Source organism: Callionymus lyra, chromosome 1, assembly GCF_982586985.1.
Source record: "Callionymus lyra chromosome 1, fCalLyr1.hap1.1, whole genome shotgun sequence".
In the NCBI taxonomy this organism is placed as follows: Eukaryota; Metazoa; Chordata; class Actinopteri; order Syngnathiformes; family Callionymidae; genus Callionymus; species Callionymus lyra.
The window spans coordinates 29893067-29909261 of NC_141818.1; the positions used below are offsets into that span (position 1 = coordinate 29893067).

Consider the following 16195-nt stretch of genomic DNA (forward strand, 5'->3'; position numbering starts at 1 on the left):
CACCCCTCTCTCTGGCCCCCCTCTCAGGATGCGCTCCGTGCCGCTGCAGGCCCAGGTGTCGGGACTTCCAGTCCCCCTAAAATATCAAGGTGACCTCCGAACATTAATAAATATCACCGAGACACGGAACAAAACGAGATTTATTTTTTTTTGAAAATTAACGAAATGCCAAAACTAATAAAGTCTTAACAAATATAAATGTTTAGCGGTCAATTATATGACACCAAAAATAAATAAATAACCATATATTTAATTAACCCAATTAATAAAGGAAATAAACATGTAAAACTTAGATGTATTGGTTGATTTGTGTTGGATCACAAATACGAAATTAAACACACAATAAATCAATGTGACTGTCAAGAGTTTGCCCACATACCGTCTTTATTGTTTTAAAAGAAGATTTATTGTCTTGTTGACATTGTTGCCCGTGACCTTTGAACATAAAGAGAACAAAACACACACTCTTGACAGCTTGACACCATCAATCAGTCACATTTCATTGACCTGAAATGATTCTGTTGGTTAAATAAATATACCGCTAGTAGTTTGATTTGTGTTCAAGAGTTTTTTTTAAATGTATTTATTTTATCTAGTTGATCTTGAATCTGTTCCCAGACACACACACCAACACACACACCCCCCCCCCCACACACACACACACACACACACACACACACACACACAATCGACACATATGCCAAAAACTATTAAGTCTAGCCACAACATTCGTTAAGTGTGTATAAAAACATTTAAAAACCTGTTTAATAAATTAAGAAAAAAATATTTGAAATAGTTATATTAATGGGTACACAGAAACTACAGTACTATCAATAACTTTACACATTTACAAAGACATACCCATTCAAGTAAAAAAAAAAAAGGAATACTTGAAAAAGACCATTGGCAGTAAAGTCATTTAGTGAACGAGGTTGTCGGTTTGAATCTGAATCGACTTGTGTGTGACTCGTGTGTCGGGGTGTGTGTGTATGTGACTAGTGTGTGTGTGTGTGTGTGTGTTTAGGTGTGTAGGTGACTCGTGTGAGTGTGTACCCATTAAGGTATTAAATAAGATGGATAAAACAATATGGTTGATAATAATTATTTTATGTCTAATATGGATGTGGTGTTAATCATTTTGTAAACTGTAAAATAAAAACATGTTAAATCTTCCTGAACGACCATTTAAAAAACAACTGTTTAAAGATATAAGCTATACATCATCATTTATACTTTTAATGTTCTAGTAATGAAGAATTTGTATATTTTAGACAAGAAAAAATGTATATACATATATAACTTTTTTGTGTTCCAACTTTATTATCAACACCATACAATATTGTGCAATATTTAACCACCATACATATTATAACCATGATGTCACTATCATATGAACATGTGCAAGAAGTGAGTCAGACTAGAATGTGAGACTTTTAAATTCTTCAAACAAGTGTCAGGCGGGTCGTCGAGGCCCTTTTTTCTTCGGCAGCATCCTCTTTTGAAGCCGTTTTGATTCGGTCTCCTGACCGACTTAATTCCTTTCCTGTCCCGGCACGTCAGTGCGGCAGCTTCAAATCTTCTGACAAAGCCGAGCGACTTCCTCTGGAGAGAATGTCGAGTTTTCCTTCAATCACAAGAAGATGCTCTCAAAGGACCAGAGGAGTGTTGAGCTGCATCAGACGACGCCGAGGTGAACGTCGACCAGGAGATTAAGACGTTGGAGACCAGCACCTCCGGCCCACGCTCGGCCGTCCTGCTCAGACGGCCCGGCTACTGGAGGGAGGACCACACACCTTGACTAAATGCTGTTTACAGAGTCTTTAAGACAAGTCAAGAATATTTCCTGATGAATGTGCGGCGACAAAACTAGGACAGCGTAATGGCGTCCAATTACAACATGGTTTCACACAGAGTTAGTTAATATCGTGACGTTTTTTAGGGTTTAGTGACTTTGAATCTTTATTTAAAATGGTATTGGGTTGGTTTACCTTTCAACCAATCGTTAAACAACAACATAAACTTCTTATGGGAAGTTCAGTATAAAGTGATACTTTAATAAAACCACAAAATTAAGAAGTCGACAAAAGTTACAGTATGTTGTTAAGGGAAGTTGTGTAAACGTGTATGTTGATGATGTGTTTATGTGAGTACAACAATTATACCGACAAATGTTACTTTATGCCCAAAAGTAACATTTGATTATTTTTGTATTCTGTTTATAGCCATTACATATAATTTATAGATGACACATGCATGACATGAACACTGTATACAAGTACAAAAACAAAAAACTGTTAAAACTAAAGACAACCTTAAAACCAAATGACCTCAAACTAAACACACAATGGGACTTTATCTGCATTTAAAAGTTGTATGTTTGAATTGGGGAAAAAAAAGATATAAAACAAATCTAACAATTGTATTTGTCACATCATAACAAAGCTTTCTAAAGACACTTTACAGTTTATATATTGTCTGTTATAGATTTATTTTTTACAACAATTATTTAACAATAATAATTTATTTTTTTATCTATTTTCTTTTACTTCTAACAGTGGTTCATGTCTTTAATGTTCTCTTGTAATCCTTAAAATCAGCCACTTGACTGTTTGTACAATATTTTGAAGGTGAATACACAGTATATGCTTCTGTACAGATGAATCTGAAACCTCGACTGAAACGATGAGACACGTTTGACCGTGAGCGACTTTCTTGCTCTTCAAGTATGTTTTTAGATTTATTAGGTTTTATTAGGATGCCTATGGTTACTAAATCATTTTGCAAGTATTCATATTATTGACTGGCTACTTACCGAGAACAGGTTCTTTGTTGGATAGAAGTCAAATGTTTGGGGAAATCAAAATTAACAATATAAAAAAAGGAAAGATTAAAGAATGTTCCGAAATCTGTGTTACATTGATTCCAGAGGTTTTACAAAAGCCACTCTAGGTAAAGTAAGTAAGTAATATTTGTAGAGCGCTTTTCTAGACCAGGGTCACAAAGCGTTTCAACAATCAAAACAATACTGGATAAAATATATACTTAAAAGGTCAAGACAGCACAGAGACAAACACAGGAGTCTCAGCGAATCAAGGAAAAGCCTGAACAAATAAAAACGTAAAAAGATGTTTCTTGAAGGAGTCAGTAGATCCATCAAACACAGAGGGAGAGGAAGATCGTTCCAAAGCTTAGGAGCAACAGCCTGGAAGGATTTTTCTCATCTGGTCCTGAACCGTGTTCAGGAACCATCAGTAGATTCTGATCCACAGACCTCAGAGCCCGAGCTGGGGTTTAAGGCTGGATCAGATCACTGATGGAAGGTCTGACCATGAATAGATCTGAAAGTAAGAACCAGAATTTCAAAGTTGATCCTGAAAGCAACTGGCAGCCAGTGAAGAGTTTTAAGGATCAGAGAAATGTGAGTTCTTCTACTAGAGCGGCGAGGCAGCTCCATACATTGCTCTTGGAAAAGTCTCAAATGAACTGAAAGTTTTGTGTATGTTTACTATAAAAGTGGTCTAGAAATCATTGTCCATCTCCATATTAACTATCTAAGGCCAATTGTAACATAGAGCTTCTCCTCTGCTGGAGTCCAAGTACTGAAAAAAAAAATGGATTTAAGGTAAAGGGTGGGAAAGTCACTCGCGAGTGTGCCAGACCGACTGCATAACAATTTACTAATAGAATGTTCTGGATGATTGATGCATTGTTCGACAGTGAGAGAAACATAGTGGACATATTTGAAAACTGCAGCTCATTTTATCATCAAGACAACACATCTTGTTGAACCACACGCTACACAGGCTGTTATCTGGGTTGGCCTACTGTCTAGTTCAGCTTTAAACTTGTATTCAACTCCTTTTCTACTCACCCTCATGTCGACTAATGGTTTTAGATTATTTTCAGAGTAATCAGATTTCTAAAAATTTTCAGTCGACAAAATTAAACAGACAAAGGTTACATTCACGTTAAGGACATTTTGTAAACGTGTATTTTGATGATGTTGTATGTAAGTACAACAATTATACAGTCAAATGTTTACTTAACGTCCAAAGGTTACATTTTTATTATATTTTTTAATTTCTGTTTATTGTCATTACACATCATTTATAGATGAAACATGCATGACATGAACACTGTATATCCAAGACCCATATCTGGTACAAAAACAAAATCATAAAGTCACAGGCAAAAGTGTAAGTCCGGACGTACTTAGCGAGCGCTTCCAGTGTAGACGTTAGACTGTGTGCACTCGCGATATTACCCGGAAAACTTCCTGTTTACCTGGCTTGCTACTGTTTAAACGTCTGCTACAAACAATGTCGAGGCTTCAGCACAAAAGGGACTTTACAGACGAGCAGTATGGAAGTTTTTAAGTGTCTTTTTGCACGAAGATAAACCTGAGCTCCAGTCCTACATTAAAATAAACATGAACTTTTGCCTTTAACTCTAAAAAAAAGGAACATTTTGAATTTTGATTTTGGGTGAACTAACCCTTTAAATGGCCACAAATAAATGACACGTGGGCCAAATTTGAAAAATAAGCGTAACTACTGAGATTAAATAAAGAAAATGTAAGTGATAGAAACAGTAATTTGTGTATCTTAAAGTTAATGAGAAGGAATTACAAAAAAATAAAGAAACAATCGCTTAAAACAAACTAGTAACAGTAGACAAGATTGATTGATGTATGATTAAACATAGGACGATTGTTGTCAATGAACCTTCGACCATAATATCTGTTAAATGACTCGTGGCCTGAGAAGTTGCGGGTTCAATCCCCGCTCCTGATTGAATTGTGGCACCGATTGCTCCTGATGGTTGAGCTTGCTCGCTTCGTCGCGGCCTACTCCCATCAGTGTGTGATTGTGTGTGAATGTGTGACTTAGCGTAAAGCGCTTTGGCGGCTGAATAAGCACATCAAAGGGCTATATAAGTGAGAACCATTTTAATATTAGATCTGTCTCTGGTGGTTGCACCTTATAAGAGAGCGTCTATTGTGTTTGTAATTGCAGCAATTAGCCAAGAACAAGTTTTCGGTTCTTTTGGTTTCTAAAGGTTAACATGGCTGATCGTCGGATTGTTGTTCTGCGAGTGCGTGTTTGCTTGTGGGCCCGTACGCTTGGTTTCCACAATAAGAAACCCTGATTTGGTTCTGAAGTCCCACGGGAACTGCAAAGGCTTCCTGGATGAACCCCCCGCCCCCTCCACCACCACCACCCCTTCCATCCAGACACGCCGGACATGAGAGAGTTAATGCCGCGCTTCCCCTCCAGAGGTGGAAACAATCCAAGGTAAACAGTAAGCAAAGAGTAGACAACTTCCTTATCCATGATAAATATTCACAATCTCCAGGGACCGGCCCACAGAACCGACTTCTCTTCTCAAGCCAGCCACTCAGTCACTCACCACAAAGCCCCCCCCCCTCCTCCTGCCGCCCCTTTCAACTTCAAACCCAGTCATTTCTGCAAGCTGTGCTTTGATTGTAGCAAACACCTGTACTTTTCGAGCAGAGACTTCCTCGCGAGCTCCCGCCTCCCATCTTTGATTGTTAAACAGCGGTGGCGCCGTCATTACTGTCTGTGTGAGTGATGCCGCCCGGCTCCCCCTCCCATCTTCCACCTCTACCTTTTAAGCACAGCTTTAATTGCCGCGCGACAATTTGAACGGTTTATTTTATCTAATTTCCAGAAGCCTTTCTTGTCTGCCAGCGGCTGTAAATCTCTGAATGTTGGTTTTTTTTTCCCGATTCGCTGGAAGGTAAAAGACAGAAAAATGGCGAGACAGGTATTTTTACAAAATCTGGTCCAGATGGACACAGACACCCATCATTTCTCTCCTGAGCTCACCAGTAATCCAGCAGGAACACAGGCAGACACTGACACACTCCTTCTCAACAGTAATACCATGCTTTATTAGCTGGCCTCTCCTGCCATCCTGTCTCCCACCTTAGATGAATATCCTCTGGGCTTCTCAGCAGCTGTTTCCGACCCCCCGACACCCCTCATCTTCCTCGCTCCAGATCCTGGGCCTCAGATGACAGGCCGGCGATAAAACCTCGTACGGAACGCTCTCCGGCTTCGATTTAACGAGAGCGAGACTGTCGTCGCCGTCGCGTCACGACTAGTGTTGATAAGTTAATGTCTTTACGACCTCGTGACAGGAAGCAGACGAACGTGAACACCCACAATTCTCAAACGATGGTCTTTCCCAGAGTGCTTTAAGATCCAGTCAGAGATGATGACGTTATTAACTGAGCTCTTTTAACTGGGGCTGTGTGGAGACATGATTCGCAAGACACCGGGACAACGATATATTGCATATCAAATGATATATCAATGTACGTATATATTTGTCCGAATACTTGATTGGTGTTGCAGAATTTACAGACATGACTCTTCATGAACCAAAATATGTCCGAACATCAGCTTTAAAAGAAGCTGAAGTCGACGGTATCCTCTCGTCCTCAGTCATTGCTGCGTATTTCATCTCTCAGTATTTCATTGTTCCTTTACCTACTTTGACTGCTGCCACAAAATGAACAAATGCCGTGAATATTTAGATGTTAATTGTTAATAAAAAACCTTTTTTTTAAAAACATTTTAAATATACTTTAATGAACTCTAAACCATTAACACCAGAAAGAACTATGGTAAAGAATAAGGTGTAATTTAAGGGGGAAAAAAAGGATATAAATAGAAATATTTTTGTAAAATAAAAAAATTAACAGGGTGCTTTTAAATATCATCACAGTATTGTGAAGAAAAAAAAACAGCGCGATATATCGCCTTATAGATGTTTTCTTATAGCATGTCATACTGTAATTCAGTAATGTTGTTTTACAAAAAGTTGTTGTTCAGTAGAATCTGGAATCCAATCTGTACTGTGACATATACATCAAATGTCTCAAATTCTCAATCTTGCCCACCAAGTCCTTTTATAAGTCTCGCCGGATGGTTCGAAATCAAACCATAATAACCTCAATATGGTGATATATAAAGATACCAGTGATTAAGATAAAACAAGGAGCAGAGATTATGAACTTCAACAATTATACAGAGACTACCAGTAAAAACTGAGGTTGGTGGGAATTTGATATTCCTTGTTAAAGACAGTTTGGTAAATATAAAATGTGATTGTCTACATAAACTTCCCTCGTGTGGTTCTGTTTCTCTGTTATTCACTGACTAAGACTTCAGACCACAACACTGCCTCGGGACCATCATGATGACTCTGCACTTGTTGCTCTCTATTTAACAGATCATGGAAGAGAGAACTTGGTCTTTCTTTGCACAAGAGGCAGTAGGAAGTCACAATCGTAAGTACGTCTTCTAGCACCTGTGGATAAAAAAAAACATCCAACGTAATCATTTAAATCCTACATTAAAACGTTTTTTTTCCATGTGATCCTTGAACATCTGTCTGTCTAAGAAACCTTTTAAAACATAAAAGAAAATTCCTATGATCCTTTTTTTTTTTTTTTACTTTTCTTTGGCCATTGTAACATTCCTGCATCCGCACACACACCTGGCACATTTTACGGCTGCAGATCGTGAGCGAAAAAAATCAAGATTTAATTGCTGTTCAATTAGTTAACAAGTGATTTTATTTTTGCCAGAGTTTATGCTGATGGAGGAAGAGTTTTTTGACAGGCCTGTCTCACTGTACATGTGTCTCACCCTCTGGGTGTGCCTTTGCTCTCGCTCAGGTGGGTGTTCGCCTTCACTGGTGTTTTTCAATGTTTGTGTGTGTGAGGGCAGACAGGATATGCGTCGCTTGTCAGCATACTCTGCAGATGAAAGACCAGTAAAGGGTGTGGAAGCAGCAGAGTCGAGTTCAGGTAACATGTTGCCGTCTTTAGAAACACCTTCTGAAGAATTCGACCGGCGGCATTCCTCCTCTTCGAGGAAAGAACAGCAGTCACCATGAGACATTGAAGTACACTAGAATATCACTCGTCGACTCCGGGCTATTTTGAACAAAAACTTCAAACTGGCCCCAGGTGCACAGAAGAGCCCTGGAGCAGCAGCTGGATTGTTGTTCTGTGTCATCACACGCAAGTCTGGTTCGTACAACACGGCTAGAATGTCACTACAATGCCGTCGGGCCGGTTCACACAAACGGCGCGAGCACACAAATACATGTTACAATTCCAATTTCAAATTTCATTTGCGGTTACATTGGATGTACATTTCATTACATCCATGCGGTCGGGGGGGTTGAGATGCAAGACGCCGACAGATGTACGGGAAACGCAGGAGTCGCCGCGTGTCTCACCGTCAGCGTCACATTATCACCTTGTAAAGTTGAATTTGTAAACTCGTTAACAGGTTGTAATTACATCACACCTGGTTGTTTTACTACAGTAGTACATGACAGGCTTAAAAAAAAAAGGAAAAAAATGACATTTTGTGTCCAGTCAAGATAGAGAATATATTTATAGATTGAATAGTAAGAATATAATTTCCCCACAATTTGGGAATTACAAATATATTTTATTATATAAAGTATCAAATCGGAAGCACTTAAAATTAGACATGGTTAATTGATGGTTTGAGTCAAAGCTCTTTTTACATGATGTTTATTTTGTAAGCAGTATTTGGGTTCTTTCTAAACATTCCACTTTACAGCGTTGTTTCTGTCAGTGTGAACAAAGGCATTGTGGACGGTTGTCAAGAAAATTATATTTAGGTTAGGTAGAACTTTATTGTTCCCTCAAGAGGTCTCCTTCGGGAAATTGTTTATATTTATGTTTATTTATATTATCAGGATAATCAAACGAGTGGATTACATTTTAATAATCCCCTTGAAATATCATTACTCTTAAATAAAAGAAAATAAGTAAGTAAAAAGTATATCCTTTAAAAAAACAAACTCAAATGAAGTCCCAAAGACAAACAAGCTAGCAGCGGCTAACAAAGCCTAAAATTAGTGTCAAAATGAATTTACGACGTACTTCCAAGCACTATAATCTTTGACTAGTCTTGCAAATAAAATGACAAGTTTTACCTGAAAACCAAGACTATTTATTGGGACCATTGCATTTTCTGATCAAACGCAACAGGTGGTCTGTGCTCTACTTGCTTCGGAAAAAAAACAGTTGATTTAATTTTTTTATCAAATTAATTGAGATGCAGAAAAAAATTATTTTAATAACTCAAAAACATTATAGATTTCAATACATTCTAATCTGAATTTGGAAATCTTCTTAATTGATTTTTCACTGACTCTATTGTCATCTACTGCCTATTTAAGGGATATTTGTTAAGGAAAATGGAATTTTGAATTAATAATGACAGAGATTTAAAGGAAGAAACAATAAACCCCACTTAGGTGTGGCTCAGGTGGCAGAATATGATATTTCTGTTCAAACTCACCTTGACCCTGAGACAACACAAGGGTTAAGTAAGTAAGTAAGTCATTTATATTTATAGAGCGCTTTTCTAGACAAGGGTCACGAAGCGCTTAAACAATCAAAGCAATGCTCAATAAAATATATACTTAAAAGGTCAAGACAACACCGAGACAAATACAGGAGTCTCAGAGAATAAAGGAAAAGCCTGCAAGAATAAAAGTGTCTTGAGATGTTTCTTGAAGGAGTCAGTAGATCCTTCAAACACAGAGAGAGAAGAAGATCGTTCCAAAGCTTAGGAGCAACAGCCTGGAAGGATTTCTCTCCTCTGGTCCTGAACCGTGTTCAGGAATCATCAGAAGATTCTTATCCACAGACATCAGAGCCCGAGCTGAGGTGTAAGTCTGGATCAGATCACCGATGGAAGGTCTGACCATGAATAGATCTGAAAGTAATAACCAGAATTTTAAAGTTGATCCTGAAAGAAACTGGCAGCCAGTGAACAGATTTAAGGATCGGAGAAATGTGAGTTCTTCTACTAGAGCGTCTCAGAATTCTCACTGCAGAGTTTTGTATGAACAGCAGGCGAGACCGCTCCTTCTTGTTAAGACATAAAAATAAACTGTTACAATAGTCCAGTCAAGAAGACACAAACGCATGGATTATAAGCTCCATTGACTAAATTTAGCCTCTGGGGCTCAGTTGAATCAAAAGAGCAGTAGAGCTGGATGTCATCAGCAAAGATGTGGAAACATCAGGAACTCTCTAAATGATTTTACCCAGGGGAATCAAGTACAGCAAAAACAATAAAGGACCCAGAACAGAACCTTGAGGGACTCCACACAACAGATCCTCTGATTCAGACCTCATTTGATTGGCAGATACACTAAAACTGCGCCAAGAAAGGTAAGATGAGAACCATTCTAACACAGACCCAGACAGTCCCACTTTATCCCTCAGTCTTCTCAGCAGGATCTGGTGATCAACTGAGGCTGAGGACAGATCCAAGAGAACCAGAACAGTGTATTTACCCGAAACAGCCGACATCATGATGTCACTGGACACCTTCTGTAAGGCTGTCTCCGTTGAGTGATTTTTATGGAAGCTGACATTAACAACCTAACTATGGTGACAATGAAATTTAGATTTAAGTGTCACTCTTATGACGTGAAGTTGTGTATTGATGGTTTAAAACAGGGGTCCCAAACTATCTTGATCTTTAAAGTATGTACTTTTTTGAGTATTGTTTTGATTGTTTAACGCTTTGTGACCCTGGTCTCGAAAAGCGCTATATAAATAAATATTACTTACTTACTTACTTACTCCTCCTCCAGCCAGCTGTAATAACACCCGCTTTGTTTATACAACGAGTCCCTTGGAGGTGGAGACTTTTGGGATTGGTGACATGAAGTGAAAAAACCTCAATTCTTAAACAATCACAGCAGAGTGGGTGTGGTTATGGTAAACGAGTTTTCATCTATGGAAAAAAGAAACGTGTTTTCAGTGGGCGGGGCTTAAGATCATTTTCTAATGTAAATATTTAAATGAAAAGAGAGTTTTGTACAAACACACACTGATGATACAATAGAGTCACACTTAAATCAACACATTAGTTGAACTTTAAGAGCGTTTCTAACTGGTTAAAAACAAAGTATTTTCACAGTCGGCGATGGAATAAATTCCTGTTTAAAAACACAACAATAATAATCCAAAAATCACTGTTGTGAGTCTGACTCGGAACACGAACGGCTCCGAGACATGGACACACACTTCGACATCAGCAACCGTGTATTTATTGTCTGCGATCGCGCGCGCGCAGTTGTGTGCGCGCGTGCGTGCGCCCGTGTGGTCAGGCGAGACCTTTAAGTACACGCTTTCGGGATGTCTGGGTCACGTGACTCGCGCGTCTCTCTCCAGTCACTGCCCGCTTCTCGGCCGCGCGATCCCTCCGTAGAAGTGCAGGTACTGTAAACACCCGCCATCTTTGGCCCGCGAACTGCGATTACGAGTTGGTCTCGTGGAGCAGAAGGACTCTTAAAATGGGGGGCGTGGGGGGTCACTGTGTTCGTATAAGGGGGGGCGGGAAGTTGGGGGGTACATCGGGGGCGTGGGGGGCTCGTGCTTGTCACGGCCTCTCTTGCAACCGCACTTCAATGGCGCTGAAATCGTTGTAATTTTTTTTGCGACTTTCTCACCCGAAATAAAGTAGCGGGACGTGTGACGATGGTAGCGGGGCGTCGTGGCGGATTTGCGCAGATTACAGGCAGTAAAGCAGACCGGCTCTAATCCGGGTGAGATGCAGGGATGGGTGGAGATTGGAAGCTTCCTTTGCGCCACACGTGCTTATTATGGTCAGACACTTGTGTCGGATATTCTGGAACATTGTCAGAGTCTGGGGATTACTCGTGGATCACAAGTCGCCCACTTGACACAGTCCACAGTAAACACAGAAGTCCAGACCCCTCCTGACCCGGATCTTCTCCCCTGTCGTTCCAGGATGACTGAGCCCCCCGTGTCATGTGACTGTTTTGTGTCTCTGCCCCCCGGCTCCCGGGACGACCACGTGGTCTTCGGGAAGAACTCGGACCGGCCCAGGGACGAGGTGCAGGAGGTGGTGTACTTCCCAGCAGAGTCCCACTCCCCGGGCTCCACGCTGGAGGTAATGCAAGCCCCCCTTCGGCGGGGGCTCATGATGAGTGGTCCTGATCACAACATAGATATTGTCTCTAAAAACAAAACAATATTTGGCCTCAACAGAATTCAAAAGAAGCCTCGTCTCAACATGTGGTTGCAATAATATCATTTATTCCTGCTATTTTCATGGCGACAGCTCAATGTACCTCGATCCTTATGCTGTAAAGTGGGAGTGTTTTCACAAACATGCCAAAAAAAAGACAATCAATGAATCTCTGAACCTGACGTACGATGTCGTCTTGATCATTTCTATTGACATCTAATCACAACTTTAATGATGAGTCTGTTGCTTAAATTCACTCAACAAAGAGTCATCATACAAGCTTTAATAACATGTTTATTTTAGTTATCAAAACCAAGTGACGCTTGGATACAAGTTGAAATATCTTAAATGTATTCGTCCATTTAAACCTACTTCCATTTAGAAGTCATCCAAACTGGCGAACGCCGTAATGATTAACGTCCAGGTTGAACCTTCATGTCTCCCTGACCTTTACTCCTGATTCTTCCTCTCGTCTTGGCCACAGTGCACCTACATCCGGATCCCACAGGTGGCGCACACGCACGCCGTGGTCCTCAGCAAGCCGGCCTGGATGTGGGGGGCGGAGATGGGGGCCAACGACCAAGGGGTGTGCATCGGGAATGAGGCAGTTTGGACCCGCGAGGCTGTTACGCCCGGGGAGGCTCTGCTGGGCATGGACCTCGTCCGGTGAGCTTCTTGCTAGTAATTCTCTATTTTTTGTGCTAATTGTTATTTCTATTTACGATGCTAATACTCCTTCTGTTTTTGTGCTAGTTATTTTCTGCTCATTCTTTTTCTTATTTTGGTCGTGGATAAGTATTTTCCTGTTTTCGTGATTATTATTTGTGTTAACGTGACTAATTCTCTGTTTTTATGCTCAATCTTTTTCTTTTTTTTAACTCACTTTTCCTGTTTTCGTGCGAGTTGTTTTCTGTATTTCTGCTCATTCTTTTTCATGTTATTTATTGTTTCTGTTTTTGTGGCTAACTATTCTTTTATATTCTTTGACTTTTTTCTGCGCTTGTTATTATTATTGGTGCTAATTATTTTACTATTCAACCCTTCATTTCTGAATTATTGAGTCCAGTGGGAAAGATATTGGTCGAAAAAATGCATTTAGATTTATTTTTTTTCTCAAATAGCCAATAACCAAAAAATAAATGACCTCAAACCTCCTCCTACAGAATCAAAAATAAAACAAAAGTTATCTATTAAATAACACATTGAACGATGCTGTTGCACTAAAGTAGGGACCAAAGGCCATGTTAAGTACCGTGACATGTTGAGGAGCCAAACAACTTGATGGAGAGAAGAAAAGTACTTAAAATTAAAAGTAGAAATCGGGAAACAAATGATCAATTACGCTGGTAAAGATATGTGGTTCCACCTTTATTTCATAGTCATGACATAAAACTATAGTTATTTATTTATCTGTTTCCTTCAACTGAGAAAAATCTCTAAACTTAGTAAAATGTTGTCACAGCATGATCTGGAGCTTGTAATCCATGCTTTTTTGTCTTCTTGTCTGGACTATTGTAACAGTTTGTTTTCATGTCTAAACAAGAAGGATCTGTCTCGTCTGCAGTTGATTCAGAACTCTTCAGCGAGAATTCTAACTCGCTCTAGTAGAAGAACTCACATTTCTCCGATCCTTAAATCTCTTCACTGGCTGCCAGTTTCTTTCAGGATCTTTTTAAAAATTCTGGTTCTTACTTCCAGATCTATTCCTGGTCAGACCTTCCATCAGTGATCTGAATGTGAGATGGTTCATTGCAGGCTGGGGCTGGAGCGCGGCGGCAGTGCCTGGGATGCAGTCACGGTGGTCACCGGCCTGCTGGAGGAGCACGGTCAGGGGGGTCAGTGCAGGGAGTGTCCCGACCCCTTCAGCTACCACAACACCTTCCTCCTGGTGGACCGCCACGAGGCCTGGGTCCTGGAGACGGCCGGGAGACTGTGGGTGGCGCAGAAAGTATCCGGTAAGGAAGGATGTCTTCGCTCGCTCGAAGGGATCTCAAAGTATTCTCCCTCTCTCTCAGCGGGGGTGAAGAATATCTCCAACCAGCTGACCATCTCGCGGGAGATCTCAGCCGAGCACCCCGAGTTGCGCAGTGTGGCCCGGGACCACGGCTGGTGGGACGGCGCCGGGGAGTTTGACTTCTCGCAGGCGTTCAGTCCCGAGAACCCGCCCGCCAGAATGGAGCTGGCCAAGCAGCGCTACAAGGGAGGAGCTAACCTCCTCAAACAACACGACGGTGAGAGACCGGACGAGACCATCGTCGCCGTCGCCGTGACAACTCGATTTGTTTTTATCCAGGCGCCATGACCGCTGAGGTGATGATGTCCATCCTACGCGACAAGCCCAGTGGCATCTGCATGGACTCCGGAGGGTTTCGCACCACAGGCAGCATGGTGTCCATCCTCCCCAGAGACGTCAGCCTACCCTGCATCCACTTCTTCACTGCCACTCCCGACCCCTCCAGGTGAACATAGGAACATCATCTTGACTGTTAATCAATGGAAATTCAAACTCCTAGATTGTTGGTTGTATTGAAAAAATATCGGTCAAGGTGACCTGAAGGCCAGAAACAAATGTGTTTGAGGTATCCCTTGTGTTGTCTCAGGGTCAAGGTGACACGAAAGTCCCAAAACAAATGTGTTTGTGGTATCCCTTGTGTCGTCTCTGGGTCAAGGTGGCCCGAAGGTCTGAAAAAAATGTGTCAGTGGTGTCCCTTGTGTTGTCTCATGGTCAAGGTGACCTGAAGGCCCGTAAACAAATGTGTTTGAGGTGTCCCTTGTGTTGTCTCAGGGTCAAGGTGACCTGAAGGCCCGAAAACAAATGTGTTTGAGGTGTCCCTTGTGTTGTCTCTGCCTCAAGGTGAACTAACTCCAACACAGCATGTGTATTTGTTTTTAGAAGATATTTTTATATGATTTATGAAAAGTACTACGGGTGGAGTTGATCCATTTATGGATGTTTTCAAACGAGAGAAAAAAACATATTTAAAGTAAAAGAGATATTGCATCGTTATTGTTATTTTACCGTATTATAATTTCTAAAGAAAACTAAAATAAAGAATGACGCTATTTAAACAGTTTAAAATATATTTTAAAATATAATACTTATATAATATTCAAGCAAGTAAAACAGAATAAAGATAAGTGGCAAAATACATGAAAAAATGAAATTGGAAAATAGCATTTTGTCAAAAAATACTGTCAACAAATTGTCACAACATTTTTAAAGAAAGTCTTAAGTTTTCAGTTTTTTTTAAAACCCTGTTCAAAAATTCTTAATAAATAAACAAATATATTGTGCGAACAATCGTTTAGCAACTAATGTTCAATAACAATATCAGAGACACGAAATAAAAAAGTGTCATGTCGCTCTGAATATTGAATCTCTTCTCCTCCTCTCAGATCTATATTCAAGCCTTTCATCTTCACCGAGGGTTCCACTCCGGTGGTGCGGGTGGTCTCCCCTCAGTTCGGCCCAGAAGACCCCGCCAGGAAGCAGCCCCGCTTTCAGAGCAGGGTGGACCGTAGACATGACCTCTACAAAGCCCACCAGGTGGCGCTTCACACGATGGAAACCAACCCGGTGAGCGTCTCAGGTTGAAACATCAACATCAACATCTTTATTTATATATTTCTTCCCAGGATGAAGGCGTGGCGGTGTACGAGCTCCTGAGAGAGCTGGAGTCTCAGTGTCTAAGTGAGATATCGGCCATGTTGAGTGGGGAGATACCTGGAGATGAACTAGGAGACTTGTTTTTCGACTGCGTGGACACAGAAATAAAGTTCTACCAATAATGTTTGCTAGAAAGGATCATAGACCCGCTCATATACTTAAGAGTGTCTGATCTTTTCTCTTATAGCGCTCTCAAGGGGTCGTCCTGAGTGCTTGCAGATCTGTTGCATCCACGGCTTGTCTCAGATATTTCACAATCTTTAATAACGTGAAGGTGAAGAAGCTGTGACTGTTCCAGGCTAGAGAAAGAAAAAAAAAACTTTGGTAGACATGTGAGAAGTTGCACAACAGAATAGCAATGGTTTAACCTTGTTGTTGGAAGGAAATAGGATTCATTCGATGCCTTGATACATTGAATAAAGATGTCTGGGTGGTATCC

General features: G+C 40.6%; 1 protein-coding gene across 1 annotated transcript; it reads left to right on the forward strand.

Moving 5' to 3' along the window:
* The first annotated feature begins 11190 nt into the window (after nucleotides 1-11190).
* On the forward strand, nucleotides 11191-16192 carry scrn2 (secernin 2). Its single transcript, XM_087800682.1, has 8 exons — nucleotides 11191-11314; nucleotides 11849-12011; nucleotides 12574-12755; nucleotides 13845-14044; nucleotides 14105-14320; nucleotides 14383-14548; nucleotides 15486-15666; nucleotides 15726-16192. The coding sequence occupies exons 2-8, from the start codon at nucleotides 11850-11852 to the stop codon at nucleotides 15876-15878; spliced, it is 1260 nt and encodes a 419-aa protein (XP_087656808.1). The 5' UTR covers nucleotides 11191-11314; nucleotide 11849; the 3' UTR covers nucleotides 15879-16192.
* The last annotated feature ends 3 nt before the right edge of the window (nucleotides 16193-16195 follow it).

Excerpts from the sequence above, each read along its gene's own strand:
- scrn2 (XM_087800682.1), top strand. The coding sequence starts at position 11,850 with ATGACTGAGCCCCCCGTGTCATGTGACTGTTTTGTGTCTCTGCCCCCC. Across the intron at positions 14,321-14,382 it reads CCTCCTCAAACAACACGACG|GCGCCATGACCGCTGAGGTG; the intron begins GTGAGAGACCGG and ends GTTTTTATCCAG. Across the intron at positions 14,549-15,485 it reads GCCACTCCCGACCCCTCCAG|ATCTATATTCAAGCCTTTCA; the intron begins GTGAACATAGGA and ends TCCTCCTCTCAG.